Genomic DNA, 22,185 nt, shown 5'->3' with positions numbered 1-22,185 from the left:
TGGTTATTTTCCAGACGTCGCTGGATTCCGGGGAAGTGCCGGAAGATTGGAAAACGGCTAATGTTACGCCGTTGTTTAAGAAGGGTGCCAGGCAAAAGGCGGGGAATTATAGGCCTGTTAGTTTAACGTCTGTTGTAGGTAAAATGTTAGAATCCGTCATCAAGGAGGAAATAGCGAGGCATCTTGAAGGGAACTGCTTGATAGAGCAGACGCAGCACGGTTTCGTTAAAGGGAAGCCGTGTCTGACAAATTTACTGGAGTTCTATGAGGATGTGTCTAGGGCGGTGGATAGAGGAGAGCCGATGGATGTGGTCTTTCTGGATTTTCAGAAGGCGTTTGACAAGGTACCTCACAAGAGGTTATTGCAGAAGGTAAGGGAGCGTGGAGTTGGGGGTAGGGTGTTAGCGTGGATAGAGGACTGGTTGTCAAATAGGAGGCAGAGAGTCGGGGTCAATGGGTGCTGTTCGGATTGGCGGATGGTGACTAGTGGAGTGCCCCAGGGTTCGGTGCTGGGGCCTCAGCTATTTACCATTTATATAGATGATCTGGAGGAGGGAACCGCGTGTAGGGTGTCGAAATTTGCTGATGACACCAAAATTGGTGGAAAGGCAAATTGTGCGGAGGGTGTGGAGAGTCTACAGAAGGATCTAGATAGGCTGGGCAAATGGGCCAGGAAATGGCAAATGGAATTTAATGTTGGCAAGTGCGAGGTGGTCCACTTTGGTAGGAATAATGGTAGGAAGGATTATTACTTACGTGGAGAAAAACTGCAGCAGGCGACGGTGCAGAGGGACCTCGGGGTCCTTGTGCATGAGTCGCAAAAACCCAGCTTGCAGGTGCAGCAGGTGGTCAGGAAGGCGAATGGGATGCTGGCCTTCATCACGAGGGGGATTGAATATAAAAGTAGGGAGGTCTTGCTGCAGCTGTATAGGGCATTGGTGAGGCCGCAGCTGGAGTACTGTGTGCAGTTTTGGGCGCCGTACTTACGCAAGGATATTTTGGCCTTGGAGGGAGTGCAGAGGAGGTTTACTAGGCTGATGCCGGAGTTGAGGGGGTTGAGCTATGAGGAGAGGCTGAATAAATTAGGCTTGTACTCATTAGAGTTTAGAAGAATGAGGGGAGATCTCATTGAGACGTATAAGATGATGAATGGGATGGATAGGATAGAGGTGGAGAGACTCTTCCCGCTCAGAAAGGATAGTAGGACTAGGGGGCACAGCCTCAAGATAAAGGGGGGGCGGTTTAGAACGGAGTTGAGGAGGAACTTCTTCACTCAAAGGGTGGTGAATCTCTGGAATTCTCTGCCCGTTGAAGTGGTGGAGGCTACCTCGCTAAATATTTTTAAGACGCGGGTTGATGGGTTTTTGATAAGAGAGGGGATTAAGGGTTATGGGGAGAGGGCGGGAATGTGGAGCTGAGCCACGACAGATCAGCCATGATCTTATTGAATGGCGGGGCAGGCTTGAAGGGCTAGTTGGCCTACTCCTGCTCCTATTTCTTATGTTCTTATGTTTATATGCATAGCTAGGGATTCTTAAATAATGACAAAATACTGCAGATGCTGGAATCCTAAAGGGATTGAAAGAATTCTTAAAGCCTTATTAAAGTGCTTACTAGTCGACCATAACCTGTGTTTCTACCACTTTGTACAGTTTGATTAACGTGGGGTATACTATGCTATTCCAGACCACAAATTTGCCCTTACAAATGTATTTTTTGTTGACAGGTTCTTAATCAAGACCTACAGTGCAGCCATTTAAAGATGGAAGTCGTGGACTTAAAACGACAAATTCAACACATGACTCGGTTACTTTCTCTCCAAAAACCAGAGAACAGAAGAACAGAAAAGTAAAGCAGTTTTTAACTTGTACCAACATCTTGAGCTGAAAGATATTATTAATCACGTCATTTGTAGCTTAACGTTAAATTATATTTAAAGAGCTTACTGCATAATACTTAAGGAATTAAAGTTTTTTTTATTACTCTGGGAAGTTGCAAAGGAGGACTGAATGAGCTTATCTTACATTATAAACCTCCGCTTGTGACCACATTTACTAAACTTGTTCACTAAGTTATTCTATTCCAGAATTTTCAACAACCTTATAACCAAGGTTTTATAAAATTTTTACTGTTTAATTTTTTTGGTGGTTACTTATAATGAGGGGCACATCATAAGCATCATATGCTTATGTTAAATGGTAAGGAAAAGAAAACTTACTTACGTTTGACGGTGTTTTAGCCAGTCTAGCAGCAAGAGATCAAATAGTAACAGTCAGATTCTTCTGATTTGAATTTTGCATCCACTTTGTGAGGCTTCAGCATGTACATCCTGACTCACATTATGCAGATCAAGTGAAGTCAAGTTCCTGTTGTGGACAACATGCATCTTTCCATGTATCTTGTGTTACAGTCCAATCTGCAGCACTTAACTCTGATCAGGTGGGGGGAAGAATAACATTTTCAGGCAAAAGGTCAACGTCAAATCATTAGAAGTTTTGTGATGTTGGATCGTAACCCTACTTAATTTGTGTCAAATCAACCAAAATATATTTTTCTGATCTGCCTTATGTTAAATTACTGCTGGTATAGTATATTAGCAATAAGGTTAAGTAGATAAAAAGTATGTTGATCTTTAGTTCAAACTCTTAGTATTCTGTGTGAATGTGACTTTCAGAACTTTAATCACAATTTACTGCGTTAAGGAAGGAAACTATTCCCTTGGTATTTTCAGTAAAAAGGGAAATGTGTAGTCATGTGTGAAATCTCACATCATTTTACATGTATGATATAGTAGGACCTGCACCATAATTGTTTGTTTTGCTTTCACTTTACAGGCTTATAAACGCTTTGCTTCCTGCATTCAGCCAACAGTGTAAAACATTGCGGGAAGCTGGACTTGCGTCTGCAGCTGCTGAGAATGCATTTGTACAAGTGGAGCAGTTAGTGCAACAGGAGAAAGGGATTACATGGGAAGATCAGATTATGGAATTGCCAGAACAATTATCTGATGAACAACTAAACATTTCCTCGATTATGAATTACTCCCAGCTCACCTATTGCCAGGCTGCACCATGTAGTATGTAGACTGTTCTTAAACTATAATTAAATAGCATTTGTTAATTAACTAGAAGAATGAATTATTGCAAGAATGTAGATCATGTATTCCTAAGCATATAATTGTGATTGGCTGCTGAAAACAATTGCTGCAGCTTGGACATTATTTAAGTACTGTGTTGATATGTCATTTATGTGGAAGCAGAAAACAGCTTTACCAATCGGGTTTTATCCCTGATCAGATTAGCATGCACATATACTTAATTTGCCCCCAGTATAGCCCCAAATCTTCAAATAAAAGCAAAATATTGTAGATGCTAGAAATCTGAAATAAAAACAGAAAACATTGGATAAGCTCAGCAGTTCTGACAGTATGTGTGGAGAGAGGAACAGAGTTACAGTTTAACGTCCATTATTACCTGTCTGCAGAACTGATTGTAGTCATAAACCTTATTGCATAATACCCCAGTTAACCCTAAAATGTAGGAATTAGTTGCCAAGAAAATATAAAATTATATTTTTGTTCATGCTGGTAAGCATTAATGTAAACTTTGTTTCCCATTTTCTACTATTATCAAATAAAGGAAAGTTAGTTCCTTTGGAGCAATGTGTATAATTCACTTGTTCGGTTGGTGCGAAGTAGGAGAAGTTAACTCCGATCGCTTCCCTACCCTCCCCACGCCATGTTTTGCAGCAATGGAATGGCCTGTTATTGGCCAGCACGATCTTCCAGTCCCAATGCTGTCAATGACTTTTTCTATGACTTTCACCCTCAACTGCCAAGGCGGGAGGGAGGTTTGCCTTTGTCTGGACCAGAAGATCTCACTAATAGGAAGGGCCAGAAAACTTTGGACTGAGATTCCTTTTGAAATTTGAACCAAATGAAGAACAAGAATCTGGTCATTTAACGGATACTTTTAGCATCTTTCTCAGCCTTCTTCATCCTCATTTACATTCTCTTTGTTCTATTACAACCCTGCCCCTAATCCTCATAGTATAAATCTCTTCTGATTTTCTTTGCTCTTCGCATCTGAGAAAGGAGATTTTTTAGCATTTTCTGGGGTTTTTTGCTTCAGATTCCAGCATCCACAGTATTTTGCCTTTATCTTAGTGAAGAATAAGAATGCTTAAATTGTCATATTTTATTTCTTGTTCTGTAAGCACAGTGAAGAATACTTGAAGCTGAGGAAGATGCATATTGCAGGCATCAACTGAATCCTGGCCAACATAACAAAATAAAAAATTATTCATTTCTGTCAACCCCCCACCAAATAATGTGTATTTCTAAATCATGCTTCTTTTTGAAGGGGAAAAAATAGCATATGGATTCTTCCACTCATAAGCATACCTGCCCTCAGCCACCCACTTGTATTTCAACGAAAGGGCATTCTTAATATCAGTCCAGATAATTAATGTTGGCAAGAGAGAATAGGGATTATGATGGCTGAGCCCTGTGTTGCTTTTGTTTAATGTTAAAGTAGGGGCCAGTTGATAAAGGGCAGAGCAGGATCCATATCTGTTTTTAATATTTTTCTTCTCAATCAGACAGAAACATAGCCAATTGTGTTTCCTGTATGCTAGCCTGTTTAAAATCTACTACTTCAGCTGTTCAACCAAGCTTGAATCCTCCTTGTTTTGTGTGGCATGTTGTGATGGTGGTTTTTAACGCAAAATCATTATTGTGATATTTGGATCTTCTTAAAGTTTATTTATTAGTCACAAGTAAGGCTTACATTAACACTGCAAAGAAGTTATTGGGAAATTCCTCTAGTCATCACAGTCCGTTGCCTTTTTGGGTCAACGAACCTAACCAGCACGTCTTTCAGACTGTGGGAGGAAACCAGAGCACCCAGAGGAAACCCATGCAGACATGGGGAGAACGTGCAAAGCCAGGAATCGAACTCGGGTCCCTGGTGCTGTGAAGCAACAGTGCTAAGCACTGTGCTACCATGCCACCCTTGCCATTTTCTAAAACGTATTTAGGGACCTGTGATCCTGACTATTCTTGTAAGTGTGCTTTTTTCATTACATCCTGGGGAATGTTTATATTTGGCCTAGGTAATTTTGATAGTGCACCCAAGAAGCAAGCCTTTTCTTAGAATGACTGCTAGATTTATTGGCCAGAATTTTATCGCCCCACCCACTATGGGAATCGGTGCAGGTGAGGTGTGGACTGTGAGAAGGTCCATAGACCTTGGATGGGATGTTACGGCTTTGGGAAGTACAAGGCCTTAAAATCCCACTCATAATCTTCGGATCATCCTCATGCCTTTGAGCAGAGGCAGAGTTTCACAACATCAAACCTTGCTTGAGATTGTTCAACAAATTTATTGATTTTGGAAGTACTTTATTTATATATAGATATATGTGTTTACAGTAAAGTGTTCACAATATCTATTAATTTTTATTCTTGACCTAAATAATATTGGCCCAAGAGCTTCAAAAGTTCCAGGCTGACTCTGGAATAGCCCAAGCTAATAAATACTCCTTAAAAAAATTGTTGGATTTCCTGAATTTAAGTTACTGTGAGCCAAATGTGAAGGAGCTGCTAATAGCTGTAACTGAAAAATCACAGGCTGTTTGTGTTCGAATTATATACTTGGTTCCTCCCTCATGTCCAATGCCCGGAGATAACTGAGCAAGTATCTTTGTAATATTTGTACTGAGTTAAGCTGGAACATAAGGGTTTGTATGACAAAGTTTTAATACCCAGCTAAAACTAGCCAATCTTTTTAATTTTTGGCACAATTTATAATCGTTGCTTTATCAAGGTCTAAATATAATTGATGTAACATCCTGCTGCTCCTAACCACATTGTGTGCATCATTTTTTTATCACTTTCTGTACATAATAATTGTAGTGTTCCACAGTTGCCAAATCAACATGTTTTATTAGACCTACTGGTAGAAATACAAAGACTGCTTATCCAAGCATATTTTCACGGCAACTTTGCAACTGAGATGAAATCTCCACAAATAAGCTCAGATGTTCTTTCTCGTTTACACTAATGGCCTGAACTTGGGTAAACAGGACATAAATTCAACATTTGCAGGTGAAACAAAACTCAGAAATTTAGCAAACAGCAAGCAGTAGACTTCAGGGGAACGTAGATTGGTCAGATAAGCAGACACATGGCAAATGCAATTTAATGCAGAAAAGTGAGAAGTGATGTAATTTGGTACAGAGCATAAGAAGAAAAAATATAAACTAACTGGTGCAGGAGTACAGAGTCCCGGGATGTACATACACAAATCTTTGTAGATAGTTAAAGGAGCATACAGGATGCTTGGCTTTATAAACACAACCATAAGTTTAAAAAAATCAAGAAAGCTATATTTAAAATTTATAAATCACTAGTTCAGCCCTAGCTAGAGAATTGTGTTCAATTCTGTACAACACACTTCTAGAAACAAAATCAAGGCCTGAAATAGGGTGTGGAGGTGATTTATTATGATTATCGGACTTAGCATAGAGAGATGTTGGCATTCCCTTTTAGGCAGAGATAATTAAGGGGGGTTTAATAGAGGTTCAAGATCAAAAAGGATTTTTAAAGGGAGTTAATTGGGGAAAAACTGCTTCCAAAATCAGTTGGATCAATAACCAATCACATGGTACAAATTAAGTTAATGGGCAAAAGAGCCATGGACATGATGGGAGGATTTATTTTTATGTGGCAAGTTGTGACCTGGTATGCAATACTGAAACAGTGAAAACAGATTTCAAATAATGGCTTTCAAAGTGGAATTGGATAATACTTAAAGGGATTTTTTAAAAATAGCTATGAATATCATTGTGATCTATATTCATGTTAATATGCAGGGGTTAAATCAGTATTGATGTGACCTCTCAGCATCCATTTTCCTCATTCTGTGACCAAATTTTACCTTGAAAGCACCACCTTCTTAAAGAAGTTTAATCATTTGTACAATAAACTTCTGTTAGGTACAATGAATAAACAGAATGTCCAACTATTAATCTGCAACTTACAAAAGTCATGATCTGAAAGGACCTGATTTGGTGAAGCTACATCATTAACAACATTCCACCAGGCAAATATACAAAAGTTCTTAGTAGCATGCTTGTTAGCTTCAGTGTGTCTTCTCGCCTATTTAAACATAGATTTGAACTGTTTTAATTCCATATGTGTTAATTGCACCAATATACATTGTCTCAATTTCTTTTGTCTTCAGGCTCAAAAAAAACTCCTTCCAGAAGTTTACTAACAACGACTATAAAAGTCCAAAAGGATAGATTTCCAGATCAACTAAAATCATCAGTGGGTAGGTGGAATATTGTGCCTTTTTATTAAGATGTTCAATAGTGCACTTAGTATGCCCACATGTCACATCAGTGTAATTCAAATAGGCTTTACCTAATGGAAATTAGGGAAACGTGGACAAATTGAATAGGTATTTTGCATGGATCTTCATTATAGAGGATACAACTGGCATCCCAGAAACAGCTGTAAATCAGGAAAGGGAATGGAGGGAGCTCAAAAATTATAATCACTAGGGAAGTGGTATTGAGCAAGTTATTGGGATTGCAGGTTGACAAATCCCCTGGTCTTGAAAGAAGGTTATTAGGGAGATCATTGGTGCATTGGTTTTAATTTTCCAAAATTCCCTAGATTTGAGGAAGGTTCCTTTATTCAAAAAATGGAAAACCATAGGACTGTTAGCTTCACGTCTGTCATAGGGAAAACATTAGAAGCCATTATGAAAGATGTTGGCCAGAATTTTCTGGCCAGTCCTGCTAGTGGCCGATCCCCTGCCACCGGTTTCCCAACAGCAGGGATGGCTTCAATTTGAATTCCCAGAGGCAGAGGCAGAAGTGAATGATGTACCACCCCCTGTCACCAAGTAGAATTCTGAGGGGAGGCCAGAGAATCTTGCCTGCCGTAGCAGGGCACTTACAAAGTTCCAAGATAATCAGGCAGAGTTGACATGGCGTTGTGAAACAGAAATCATGTTGAACTAATTTATTAGAGTTCTTTGAAGGAGTTGCATACACTATGGATAAAGAGGAAACCAGTGGATGTACTGTACTTAGATTTCCAGAAGGCATTTGATAATGCGCCACATCAATATTTATTGTGGAAAATACAAGCTCATGGTCTGGGGAGTAGCATTGGCATGGATTAAAAATTGGCTAGTTCACAGAAATCTGAGACTTGGAATAAATGGGTCTTTTTTCTGGTTGGCAGGATGTAATGAATGGTGTGCTGGGGCCTCAATTTTATACAATTTATATAAATGACTTGGATGAAAGGACTGAAGGTATGGTTGCTAAATTTGCTGCTAACGCAGATAGTTAAGCAAGTAAATTGTGATGAGGACATAAGGGACATGGTTAAGTGAATGGGAAAATGTGTGAAATGATCCATTTTGGCAGGAAGAATAAAAAAGAAGCACGTTATTTAAATGGTGAAAGATTGTGGTGCTCTGAGATTCAGAAGGATCTGGCTGTCCTAGTGCATGAATCATAAAAACTAGTATACAGATATAGCAAGTAATTAGGAAATCTAATAAAATGTTATTGTTTATTGTGAAGAGAATTTATTACAAGAGTAGGGAAGTTATGTTTCAGTTGTACAGGCTGTAGAGAGACCATATCTAGAGTACTCTGTACAATATTGATCTCCTTGTATAAGGAAATATGTAAATAGCTTAGAAGCTGTACAGAGAAGGTTTACTAGAATAATGCCTGCAATGGGCGGATTGTCTTATGAAGAAAAGTTGTTCAGGTTTAAAAGAATAAGAGGCGATTTGATTGAGACCTTTAACATCCTGAGGGTCTTGACAGGGTGATATGGAAAGGATATTTCCTCTTGTGGAAGAATCTAGAACTCAGGGTTATTGTTTAATAATAAGGGGCTGCTCATTTAAGACAGATGAGGAGAAGTGTTTTCTCTGAGGAATTCTTCCTCAAACAGAAGCAGAGTTTTTGCATGTGTTTAATGCAGAGCCAGATAGATTCTTGATTAACAGGGGTGAAAGGTTATCAGGGATTGGAAGGAATGTGGGGTTGAGGTTACAATCAGACCAGCCATTTTCTTATTAAATGGTGGAACAAGCTTGAAGAGCCAAGTGGCTTACTCCTCTTAATTCATACATACATTTACATTACAATCTGAAACCTGGTTTATAAATTAGTGATGGACCTGCTTTTAGTTTAAGAAAAATAGAAATGTATTTGCAACTAATATAATGAAGATTATTGAAATAAATGCCTGAAGGAGAGGTTTCTTTGTGTGCTTGAAGAGGGATTGAAGTGTACAGAGCAATTTTTTTTCAAAGCATTCATTGTTCAATTTTCAAAATGTGCAATGGTTTTTTATCCCAGGTCAGCATGCCTGGCATTGTTAGAACAAATCCTGCGCCCTGGGGCAGCTCCAGTGATGCATGCCAGCTGATGTTTGCAGTGGGGTGCAGGAATCTGGAAATGTCCAACCCATGTAAAGTAACCATTAGGTTCAGCTGGTGTTAGTTTCCTTGTGGTTAAGCAATTCCTATTTACTTTATGGCTAGTCCAAAGCAGCAATCCCATTCAACAAATGGAGCTATTCAAGTACAGACATGCAAGAGTTTATTTCTATAACTACAAAAGCAAAACACTGTAAACTCTGAAAAACTGAGAGAAAAACGGAAAATGCTGGATACACTGTTCAGATCTAGCGGCATCTTTTTAAAGAGATGGTATTTTAGGTTGACTACCTTTCATCAGATCTGCTAAAACGGGAAAGGTGGCAATTCCTGCAAAAGGTGGCACAGGGAAGTCTTCTGGCCAGAGAAATGGGTACAGTGGAAGAAGAGCTTGACATTATTATCTATCAAAACGATGTTGAGCCTCCTTTCTTTCACCTCCATGGCTACCTCTTTGGCCAGGAGGCTTTTCTCTGAACAGTAGACCTTTTCTTTTGTTTTCCCCCAGCCTAATCCTGTGCTCTTTGTTCAGTGAGCTGACAGACAGACAGCACAAAACTATGTTGAAGCTAGTGGTATGGAAACATAGTGCTTATGAGCTGGTGATCCAGATACAGAGTTAAATTCAGTTAATAAATGCATTAGTAAAAAGCTAGTATCAGTATCATCAAATTTTCAATCATAGTCTGTAATTTTGTAGCGCAGTATATCCCTCAGCTGAACATTAGCACCAAGCCAAGCCCTGGTTCAATGAGAAGTGCAAGAGAGCTTACCAGGAACAGCACTAGGCATACCTTAAAATCAAGTTCCAAGCCCATGAAACTACAACACAGAATTAAATGCATGCTAAACAATAGAAGTAGAACATAAATACGATTGGAAAGGAGGGATTTGGTCCCCAGAAGGATAGGGGGGTTTAGTTCAGTCGGGCAGCGTGGAGGGTCAAAAGGCCTGTTCTTGTCCTGTGCTGTAATTTTCTTTGTTGTTTGTTAACACAATAGGTCATGTTTAATGATCTTACAACCAAACATCAGATCAAAGCTCTGCAGTCCTGCCACGTACAAGTATGAATGATAATTACACAATTAAAGGAAGAGGAAGATGCTCCAGGAGTATCCCTATCCTCAGTTATGGTAAAGACCGACAAATGGGCAGAATGTTAGCAAGTGTGAAGTTGTCCACTTTGGTAGGAATAATGGTAGGAAGGACTATTACTTACATGGCGAAAAACTGCAGCATGCAATGGTGCAGAGGGACCTCGGGGTCCTTGTGCATGAGTCGCAAAAACTCAGCCTGCAGGTGCAGCAGGTGGTCAGGAAGGCAGGTGGGATGCTGGCCTTTATAGCAAGGGGGATTGAATATAAAAGTAGGGAGGTCTTACTGCAGCTGTACAGGGCACTGGTGAGGCTGCAGCTGGAGAACTGTGCAGTTTTGGTCGCTGCACTTACGCAAGGATGTTTTGACCTTGGAGGGAGTGCAGAGGAGGTTTATTAGGCTGATACCGGAGTTGAGAGGGTTGAACTATGAGGAGAGGCTGAATAAACTAGGCTTGTACTCGTTAGAGTTTAGAAGAATGAGGGGAGATCTCATTGAGACATATAAGATGATGAATGGGTTGGATAGCATAGAGGTGGAGAGGCTCTTCCCGCTCAGAAAGGACAGTAGGACTACAGGGCACAGCCTCAAGATAAGGGGGAGGGGGCAGTTTAGAACAGAGTTGAGGAGGAACTTCTTCACTCAAAGGGTGGTGAATCTCTGCCCGTTGAAGTGGTGGAGGCTGCCTCGCTAAATATATTTAAGACGTGGGTTGATAGGTTTTTGATAGGCAAGGGGATTAAGGGTTATGGGGAGAGGGCGGGAAAGTGGAACTGAGCCACGACAGATCAGCCATGATCTTATTGAATGGCGGGGCAGGCTCGAAGGGCTAGATGGCCTACTCCTGCTCCTATTTCTTATGTTCTTATGCTCTTAAAAGATGAGGCAGAAGTATCTGTAAATATCTTCAGCCAGAAGTGCACTAGGCCAGAAGTGCTGAATAGATTTTCTATCTCTGCCTCTAGCTGAAGCTCCCACCATCACAGATGTCAGTCTTCAGCCAATTCCATTCATTCAATGTGATATCAAGAAATGTATGAGACGTGCATGAGAGCTTCAAGCCGTGGTCTACTCTTCTTGCTCCATGTCGGGGACCGGGAATGTTTCCAGTTCCCAGGACCAACATATGTGCAGCAAGTGCCTTCAGCTACAGCCCCTGAAAGCCTGGAGCCGGAGCAGCATCTGGAGACACTGTGGAACATCCACAAGACAGAGGGTGTTGTGAATAATATGAATAGAGAGGTGGTGATACTGCAGGCTCAGACTCCAGAGGCATGAAGGGAATGGGTGACCACCAGACAGAGCAGAGGGCTAGGCAGATCGTGCAGAAATCTGCTGTGGCCAGTTTTGGATACTGTTGAAGGGAATGGTCTCTCAGGGGATAGCAGCAGCAGCAGTCAAATTCCTAGCATCACGGTTGGCTTTGCTGGGATAGGAGCAAGAGAAGTAGAACTGCAATAGTCACGGGGGATTCAATTGTGAGGGGAATACATAGACGTTTCTATGACCGCAAAAAAGACTCCAGGATGGTATATTGCCTCCCTGATGTTAAGGTTAAGGATGTCTCAGAGCAGTTGAGGGATATTTTGAAGGTGAAAGGCCTGTTGTGGTACACATTCATGCAGAACACAGGTTACACCTGGACACGGCCAGGACTGATGTCCTTGGGGAAGGGAGGGTAGGGTGGTTGCAGGAGTAGGTACTTGTGAGAGTGTTTGGAGAGGGTTTAAACTAAAATGGCAGGTGTATTGGGAACTTGTGTAAGAATTCAGAGCGGGGAGAATTAGGAACAGGAGAATAAGAAAAGTGATAGGCAGAGAAATAAAGGGCCAGACCAGATAAGAACAAAGTAAAAAATAGTAGAATCAGGAAAAGGAACATTAAAAGGACTAGCTTTAAGGTTTTATACTTGAACCCTTGGAACATTTGATAAAATGGATGAATTAGTTGTGCAGATGGATGTAAAGAGTTATGATGTGATTGGGAGTACAGAGACGTGGCTCCAAGGTGACCAAGGATGGGAACTAAACATTGAGGGCTATTCAGTGTTAAGGATGGACAGGTGGAAAGGAAAAGGTGGTGGAGTTGCATTGTTGATTAAAGAAGATATTAATACAACAGTGAGGAAAGATATTAGCAGATGATGTGGAATCCGTAAGGGTCAAGTTAATACATCAAAGGGCAAAAACTATTTATGGGATGGTATACAGACCATCAAATTGTAGTATTAACGTTGGAAATAGCTTTAGAAAAGGAATCTGAGATGCATGTGATAAAGAAACATCTGTGATTATGAGTGACCCTAATCTGCCTGTTTGAGGTCCCTGCATCTGAAGGAGTGGGTGCCTGGCTGAGAGCCAATCCTCACTCTTGCAGTAACCATCATCCCACCATCACCTGACTTTCTCTCAGGATCCCATGATAAATCCCTTTGAAGGGTCATTTATTACTGGAGCAGCCTCTGATCCTGGTGACACTTTTGATAATGGAGGGCTGCCAGCCTGTGATTGAGCATGATTTGTGTACTGAGGAAAGTCCTGCAATTAAAAGAAACCCCATTGCTAATTAGTACTTAAATCCCACAGAGCCCCTGATGATCAGATGAGCTAGTATGTCGCTAGTTGAACCTCTGCCACCTTTGTTAAATTCTACCCAAGGTGTGTGACATTGAGAGCAGTGACATACGTTAGGGCACGCAAATGTGATGCCCATCTTTAGAAACGTGACAAATAAAGTTATTGGTCTTGCATCAATTAGACTGAAAATAATGACATCATTTATCAGAAGTAAACTTGGCCATTTTCAATCTGATAATGTCATGGTAAATTACTGCCAGAATGGATTCCGAAAAAGAAAAACAAATTAATGACTTAAGTACCCCCAAGAAAAGGATATAATTGGAAGTAATCTAGGAGTTGGCAGAATGGGGAGCCAGGGTTCTGATCTGCATTGTTGAAGAACTGAAGTGTAAGAGAAAACTGGAGAACCAGAGGTTGAGGATATTGAAATGAAGTGACTGAAACATAGACATGCAGAAGATAGTTGTATGATCAGGTAGGTGCAGATTTGTATTTTTATATTTGAGCTTTTGAAGGATGCTGACATTGCTGACTGGTAGTCATGATGTGGAGATGCCAGCGTTGGACTGGAGTAAGTACAGTAAGAAGTCTCACAACACCAGGTTAAAGTCCAACAGTTTTATTTGGTAGCAAACACCACTAGCTTTCGGAGCGCTTCGAAAGTTAATGGCATTTGGTACCAAATAAACCTGTTGGACTTTAACCTGGTGTTGTGAGACTCCTTATTGCTGATTGGTACAATATTTATTGCCTATTCCTAATTGTTCTTGAGAAGGTGATGGTGATGGCTGCCTTCTTGAACTGCAGCAGTCCATGTGGTGTAGGAACAGTCTTAGTGTTGTTAGGAAGAAGTTCCAAGATTTTGACCTAGCAACAGTGAAGGAATGGTGAAACAGTGTCACGCATAGTGTGATATGACATGGTATGTGGTTTGGAAAGAAACTTGAAGGTGGAGATGTTGCCATGCATCGGCAACTCTTGTCCTTATAAATGGAAGAGGTCACTTGTTTGAAAGGTACCGTCAAAGGAACTTGGTGAGTTGCTGCTGTGCATCTTCTCGATGGTACACAATGCTGCTACTGTATGAGGGTGGTGGGGAAGTGAATGTTGATGGTAATGAGCAGGGTGCCAATCAAGTCAGCTTATTTACTCTTTCACCTTCTGTTTCTCATCTGCATACCCCTCCGTGATATAATTCAAAATACATTATCAGGATCATCTCGCCGCAGCTCCTCTGTTTTTGCTTTGCCACACTGCTTGTACGATATGATTTTTTTTCTTCAAATAATCTTAATCCCTGCCACAAACTCCATTTCCTATCCACAGTTGCATCTCTGGGCAAAGTGAACAGAACAGTTTGCAGCCTCTGTGTTGTTGACTTTGAGATGGGTTTCTGACCTTCCTTCAGTTTTTCTGCTGTTGAAACCCTAGTTACCTCCGGAGTTGAATATTCTAGTGCACTCCTCACAGCCTTCCATTGTGCACCCTTTAGAAACTTGAGCTCATCCAAAACTCTATTGTCCATGCCTCAATTCATTCCAAACCCCATTTGCCCATCACCCCAATGCTTGCTGATCTTCACTAACTCCCTGTTTGACATTGCCTTAATTTTCAAATCCTCGTTTTCAAGTCTCTGTACATGCTTGCCCCTCCCTATCCCTGCAGCCTTCTTCAGTCTTGCAAACTTCGAAACCTTACGATTCTGGCCTTTTGTGTATCCCTGATTTTAATTGCTCTACCTTTGGCAGCTGCATTTTCAACAGCCTTGATCATAAACTCTGGAATTTCCTCCTTAAACCCTTCTTTCTCAATCTCTCTCTTAAGATGCTTGTTAAAACCTAACTTTTTGATAAAACTTGATCATCAGTTCTGACTTCTTCTTCCATGGCTTGGTACCAAAAATACTTTTATTGGTATCAGTAATTACACATGTTGGTATATGCTATATCAGGGTTTCTGGAACTTTTCAATCCAAGGAACCCCTAGAGACCTCCCAAGAGCGATAGAGAACCCCAATCAATCTCATAATGTGTATTTTTGCCTCAGTATAGGTGCAAAGACAGAAATCAAATGTAAACAAGTCTTTTCTAGCTATATCTATGCATATGTTGGGAATTGGGAAGAGGCCCATAGTCACAAATACCCACTTTTGGAGTGGGCAATCTAAAATGACTTCTTTCAAAAAAAAATTAGGTCTTTTGTCACTTTTAATGTGAGGAGCGATGATGGAATGCTGCTGCTTGTATCAGATACAAGAACATCTCTCCTCACACCCACACATTTCCCTCTTTCTCTTTCACACACACACACACACACACATCTCCCTCTCACTCTCTCTCTCTGACATACTCATGGGCACTGCGGTGGAACAGTGGTTAGCATTGCTGCCTCACAGCACCAGGAGCCCAGGTTCAGTTCTGGCCTCGGGTCACTGTCTGTGTGGAGTCTGCATGTTCTCCCCATGTCTGTGTGGGTTTATTCCAGGTCCTCCCACAATCCGAAGATGTTCAGATTAGGTTGATTGTTGATGCTAAATTGATCCTAGTGTCAGGGGGATTAGCAGGGTAAATATGTGGGGTTGCAGGAATAGGGCTGGATGGGATTGTGGTCAGTACAGACTCGATGGGCTGAATGGGCTCCTTCTATACTGCAGGGATTCTATGGGCCCAATTTTACCATTGTGGGCATGAAAACGTGGTAAAGTCGGATGTGAGACCATTAATGCGATCCGCGTCTGTGCAGATGGCCATTTTACCGAGATCCACGAATTACTGCGATCCAAAACAGGCATGCATTTAAATTGATCTGCCCGTGCAACTTTATCAGCATTTCCCCCTTTACCACTGTGTTCGCCAATCTTGGAATCGTGCCAAAATGGACATGTTAAATGAAGGTCTAAATCGGGCACTCCAGCTGCTGAAGAGGCAAGTTCAGAGCTTCCATCACTTCTCTGACTCAGATCAGTGGTGGAGGAGGGAAGGGGGGGTGCGGGTCAGATCATTCTCTGGTTGGGTGGCAGAGAGGTAGGAGGGAGGGCCGATCATTGTCTGGTTGGGGAGGGGGAGGAGGGCAGATCGTTGTCTGGTTGGGGGGAGGGGGAAGCAGGTCAGACGTACCTCTGGGGGAGGGGGAGTGAGGCCAGATTATTCTCGGGGGGAGTAAAGCCAGATCATTCTCTGGGATGGGGGGAGTGAGGCCAGATCATTCTCTTGGCAGTGTTTGGTGGGGGGGCGGGGTGGGGGAGGGGTTGGAAACAGATGGATCTCTGGTGGTGGGGTTGGGGGGGAGGAGTCCACTGCCACTCTGCAGGCAATCGGTGGGGGGGTAAGGGGGTCGCAGTCGGTCTGGGTAGCAGGGCAGGACGGTGGATAAGGGGGACAGTGATTTCTGTGTGGGCCATCGCTCCCGAGCCGCTTTCTCTGCTTTCTGTGGCCCGGGAGTGATCTGACACAGGTGCGCTTTTTTGAATTTTTTTCGAACTGCGCAAGAACAGTTCAGAGCTCTGATCATTTCGGGCGTGCTAACCCAGAGTGTGAATGGGACCCATGATTTTTCTTTCAGGCTAAGTATGTATGGGGGCACATGAGAACAGTTTTACAAGTCAGATCTGAATTGCGCCCAGATTCAGCACTTAGAATGAAAATGGTAAAATCAGACCCTATGATTCACACACAGCTCCCTTTTTAAAGTTTATTTATCAGTGTTACAAATAGGCTTACACTGCAATGAAGTTACTGTGAAAATCCTTCACACACATTTCCCTCTCTCATGTAATTTCTCCCTCCCCCCACGCAATCTTACACACGCTCATCCCATGCTCTAACACATGCCCACTCATCTTCCTCACGCTCTGAGGCCCATTCTGGCCCTCTGCTCTGGCGCCTGCTGCAAGTCCCATTCTGAGGTCCGCTCTTCCCATCACTCCAGTGTTAACACTCATCCAATCAGAGACTAGCTTCTGGAGCTTTTTTCAAATTCCTGCACACTTCCGCGCACCCCAGTTAGTAAACTCCAGTGCTAATTTAGATTGTTGATGATGATGTCATCAGGCAGAGTGAGTAGCCAATCAAACTGAAGAATTTTCACAGACAGCATTTAAAAACACTAATTTTCTGTCACCCTTTCATATCATTTTATGGAAAATGGAATATAGATTGAGAAATATATCAAATGAAGGTAGAAGGTGAAATACCTTAATAACGATATTATTTTAAAAATAAATTTCTATCACAATGGACAATTTTGATTTTGCAAATACGATATCATATTTTCAGGCCCAGGTGGTTGTTCAGCAGCAATTATGTACTTAATACATTATTAAAATGCAGCTGGAGTACTGTGTGCAGTTTTGGGCGCCGCACCTGCGCAAGGATATTTTGGCCCTGGAGGGAGTGCAGAGGAGGTTTACTAGGCTGATACCAGAGTTGAGGGGATTGAGCTATGAGGAGAGGCTGAATAAACTAGGCTTGTACTCGTTAGAGTTTAGAAGAATGAGGGGAGATCTCATTGAGACGTATAAGATGATGAATGGGATGGATAGGATAGAGGTGGAGAGACTCTTCCCGCTCAAAAAAGACAGTAGGACTAGGGGGCACAGCCTCAAGATAAAGGGGAGGCGGTTTAGAACGGAGTTGAGGAGGAACTTCTTCACTCAAAGGGTGGTGAATCTCTGGAATTCTCTGCCCGTTGAAGTGGTGGAGGCTGCCTCACTAAATATTTTTAAGAAGCAGGTTGATGGGTTCTTGATAAGAGAGGGGATTAAGGGTTATGGGGAGAGGGCGGGAAAGTGGAACTGAGCCACAACAGATCAGCCATGATCTTATTGAATGGCGGGGCAGGCTCGAAGGGCTAGATGGCCTACTCCTGCTCCTATTTCTTATGTTCTTATAAAATCCCAGTTACATCTCATTCATCATGGAGTAGGTTTTTCAATATTTCCAGAGAGACTAATAATGTAGAAGTAAAAATCCCCATTATTCTATAGAGCGCTGTACAGAGAAACACAGAATAACTGATGGAACATCTGGATTTTCCCATTTAACTGCACACGTAGCTCTAAAAGCTACTATCAGTTTCAGAGGAATAATGATGGCCACACTGATTATTGTAACCTTATTATTACTTCAAAATCCTGGGCCATTGTATCATAAGAACATAAGAAATAGGAGCAGGAGTAGGCCATCTAGCCCTTCGAGCCTGCCCCGCCATTCAATAAGATCATGGCTGATCTGTTGTAGCTCAGTTCCACTTTCCCGCCCTCTCCCCATAACCCTTAATCCCCTCTCTTATCAAGAACCCATCAACCCGCTTCTTAAAAATATTTAGCGAGGCAGCCTCCACCACTTCAACGGGCAGAGAATTCCAGAGATTCACCACCCTTTGAGTGAAGAAGTTCCTCCTCAACTCCGTTCTAAACCGCCTCCCCTTTATCTTGAGGCTGTGCCCCCTAGTCCTACTGTCTTTTTTGAGCGGGAAGAGTCTCTCCACCTCTATCCTATCCATCCCATTCATCATCTTATACGTCTCAATGAGATCTCCCCTCATTCTTCTAAACTCTAACGAGTACAAGCCTAGTTTATTCAGCCTCTCCTCATAGCTCAATCCCCTCAACTCCGGTATCAGCCTAGTAAACCTCCTCTGCACTCCCTCCAGGGCCAAAATATCCTTGCGCAGGTGCGGCGCCCAAAACTGCACACAGTACTCCAGCTGCGGCCTCACCAATGCCCTATACAGCTGCAGCAAGACCTCCCTACTTTTATATTCAATCCCTACTTTTATATTCAAAATATTCAATATCAGGTGCCTGCATCATATTTATAATGCTGAGAGACCATTTACAGCTGCAGTTTCCAAACTGTGGCTCGCATTCCCAGTTGGGGATTATGAGACTTCCTTCCTCCAAGATTGTACCCACATCGCCCCCAAGACCCAAGTGACATCCAGCCTGCCTTTGTCCTGCTCATTTCTCGGGCCAGTGATCAGAGCATGGTGCCAGCACTATGAATGTGTGAGCCATTGATTTTACCCTTCCTTCCACTTCACCCTTGTCCTGTTGAATCTTTCTACTGGATCCAATCTTGATGCTGGTGCCCTGATCCCTGGGATATTTCTTCTTTTCAATATCTTTCAGAAGAGTCGTGAGCAAGAGACTCACGAATATGGGACTCCCTGTCCCTTGGTCCATATTGGAAACTGGCATGCATTAAGAGACTGGAAGCTAGATTAATAAACTGATTGATCTGAAAAAAATTAACTGGTGCCTGAGGAAAAGTCAGTTCTTACATTGGTGAATATGTGGGTGGTAAAAGGGTGTGAGAGAATGAACAAGTTGCTAATTATTACATGATGCAGCCTGAAAAGGGACAGCATCATAGTTCTCATCCTGGCATCAATTTATTCAAATAAATTGTGGGGAAGTGAACTTTACAAGCATGGCAAGTTTTACATGAGGAAATTATGACCTTCATAACAGACAATAGTAGGTAGGCACAACAGGAGTGTAGGGCTGGTGAAGCAGCCACACTCAGGCTTTCATAGCTTCTGTACCTCCTCCCATCCTCCGGCTGTCACTAACTAACTTGCATGCTGTTTGTGTGTGTGTGTGGTGGGGGGGGTGGTGGAAGAGAAGCATGGCAAATCACTGTGCATGTATTTTTTCAGGGGAGGTGAGGAAAAGGGCTTCACTTAATCTTCTGTCACAGAGAAATATGAAGACCATGGCTAAAACTTACATAACATAATATCATTTTTACAAAGTGTTTTGAAAACGCACACTTTCATATTTATATGCTGATGTATAAAAAGTGAACTTAATAATTATACATGGTGTTGCCTTGCTGTTTTGGTTTTGTTGGTGGTAGGGATCACGTTAATTTTCAAGTGTTAAAATGGGGTCACACAGGGAAAATAGTTTGGGGAGCACTGGTATGGTTAAGTAGAGACTGAATTATTTCCAAACATCTTTTAGCTATGTTTTCCAAATCACTACATTCGACAAAATATTGCATTTCAAGTATCTTCATCATGGAATATTTGTGGTGAAATCTGTTGCCTTATGGTATAGGATTTTGATAATGTGTATTTTAACTTTGGCTAATTTCTGATACTTTTCCTTGCCATAGAATCAAAGGAAAATCTATTACCAGTGGGAAAAGCAGAGAGAGTATCTACGTATAAATCCTCCAGGCGACGGCTGGAGCAATCACTATTAACTTGCAGTGAACAAAATAGTCATACTGCACAAAATTCAAGCCTTGCTCAGCTGAATGATAGCCTTGCTGAAGAAGGGTTAGCACGTATACACTATACACCGGAGAACTGCAAGTCGCAAAGTGTGCAAGTTTCCTGTCAACTGCCTACCTCAAAGCAACAGCTCCAAAAGGCAGATTGTCACAAAGAGGAAGGGAAAAGTCTAAGCGACACAGAGAATTCTGTCTCTGAAATGAGTGAGAATCCAATAAATGTTACATACAATTTAGGAGAAAGCAGCCAACCTGTCCCCGACACAACAAGAATTCAACACTCATTTGTGAATAAAACCAATTGTAACAAGACGATCACTGGTTACAGTGCATCACACAAGCACTCCAAGAATCACAGAAGCTTCCTGCAAAGGTTTGTTTTATAGCCTAAATAAAGTTTTGTTTCTTCTTCTTCCACAGCCTTGCATTGTGCATCAGGATTCTAGTATTAATTGTTAAACAAGGGAAGTGGCAACTCTAGTATTTATTCATAACTTTTTTTCAGTTAACATTTTTAAAGAGTTACTTGTACATCATATTTCCATTGGACTAGTTTGTACACATGAAATGCAATAAACTCTGTATAGATTACCATTCTTAATATTTCATGTTGCAGAACAGCAATAAGTATTAAATTCTCGAGAATAATTTTACTCATAAAATCCATATACCCTGTAATTACAGTTTGGTATTTTGATGCAATCAATATATTTTGTAACCTAGGTATTATCGTACGAAAATACCAACAGCAGGGATTCCAGCGATTCTATGAAAACACCTAATTTAATTTCAGGTTTTAAGGACTGGTAAAGTACTAGCAACAGTCCAAACAAACAAGAGGTGCCTAAATCTGCTGGTACATTAAAATAGTATTAGGAATAAAGTATCTTTTGGGACATGTTTCTGAAGAAAGTGAAAAATACACATGTACCACGTGTAAACTTTAACCCTGAAACTAAATTAGGTATTTTCATGGAATGGTAGGAGTTCCTGTCATTAAAGTAGGTATTTTTAGACTACATGTGTATGCAAAGAGCAATCAAGGAATTAGTTCAGATTTTTGTGACTTTTTAAAATAAAGCTGTGAAAATACCTTTCATTTGGTATGCCGCAGTACAATAAAATCATGAGTATAGTGGTTTTTGTGATTTGATATTCTAAAATAAATTGTAAGCTATAAGGTTGTGCACAATAAAGATGCTTTTATTGGCTACCATGCAAATTTATTACTTCAGGGATAAAAGGTTTGAAATTATAGAAGACCTTAATTATTACGTCTCTGCATTTGAGTTTGAATTTTCATAAAGTCCCTGATGCATTACGGGTGGCACAGTGGTTAGCAATGCTGCCTCCCAGCTTCCGGCCTTGGGTAATTCGCACAATCTCACCATGTCTGCATGGTTTTCCTCCCATAATCCCAAAATGGATAGGTTAGATAGATTAGCCTTGGTAAATATGTGGGATTACAGGAATTAGGAATTATTCTGTCAGACAGTTGGTGCAGATTTGATGGGCCAAATGGCCTCTTATGCATGTAGGGATTCTATGATTTTAAACTGCTTACTATTTGGTTTTCACTGGAAGTTGAAGATGCAGGGTCTATATGTTTGTGAAAGGCTTGATTTTATTTATTTGTTTATTTAAATGCATCTCAAACGAACAAATGAAATTCGATTTATTTTGACACTTGTCCCAATAGCTGCTGATAGACATGATTAACCTTATCTTCCAAACTAAATAATTTCAAACTACAGTATTGATCTCTTTTCATGGAAACAAAACGTATTTGAACAT

The 22,185-nt window shown here is 41.3% G+C and overlaps 1 protein-coding gene across 2 annotated transcripts in view; it reads left to right on the top strand.

The window, feature by feature from the left end:
- Positions 1–22,185, top strand: part of kif18a (kinesin family member 18A) — a 122,821-nt gene that overhangs the window by 90,589 nt on the left and 10,047 nt on the right. For both annotated transcript variants that reach the window (XM_080189881.1, XM_080189880.1), the window contains exons 12-15: positions 1,727–1,848; positions 2,835–3,076; positions 7,245–7,334; positions 20,272–20,764. In XM_080189881.1, coding sequence (XP_080046007.1) covers positions 1,727–1,848; positions 2,835–3,076; positions 7,245–7,334; positions 20,272–20,764 — 947 coding nt within the window. The remainder of the gene's footprint in view (positions 1–1,726; positions 1,849–2,834; positions 3,077–7,244; positions 7,335–20,271; positions 20,765–22,185) is intronic.

The sequence above is a fragment of the Carcharhinus amblyrhynchos genome, chromosome 6 (assembly GCF_965287045.1).
Source record: "Carcharhinus amblyrhynchos chromosome 6, sCarAmb.v2.hapA, whole genome shotgun sequence".
NCBI lineage: Eukaryota > Metazoa > Chordata > Chondrichthyes > Carcharhiniformes > Carcharhinidae > Carcharhinus > Carcharhinus amblyrhynchos.
This window is presented reverse-complemented; position numbering and strand designations above follow the sequence as displayed.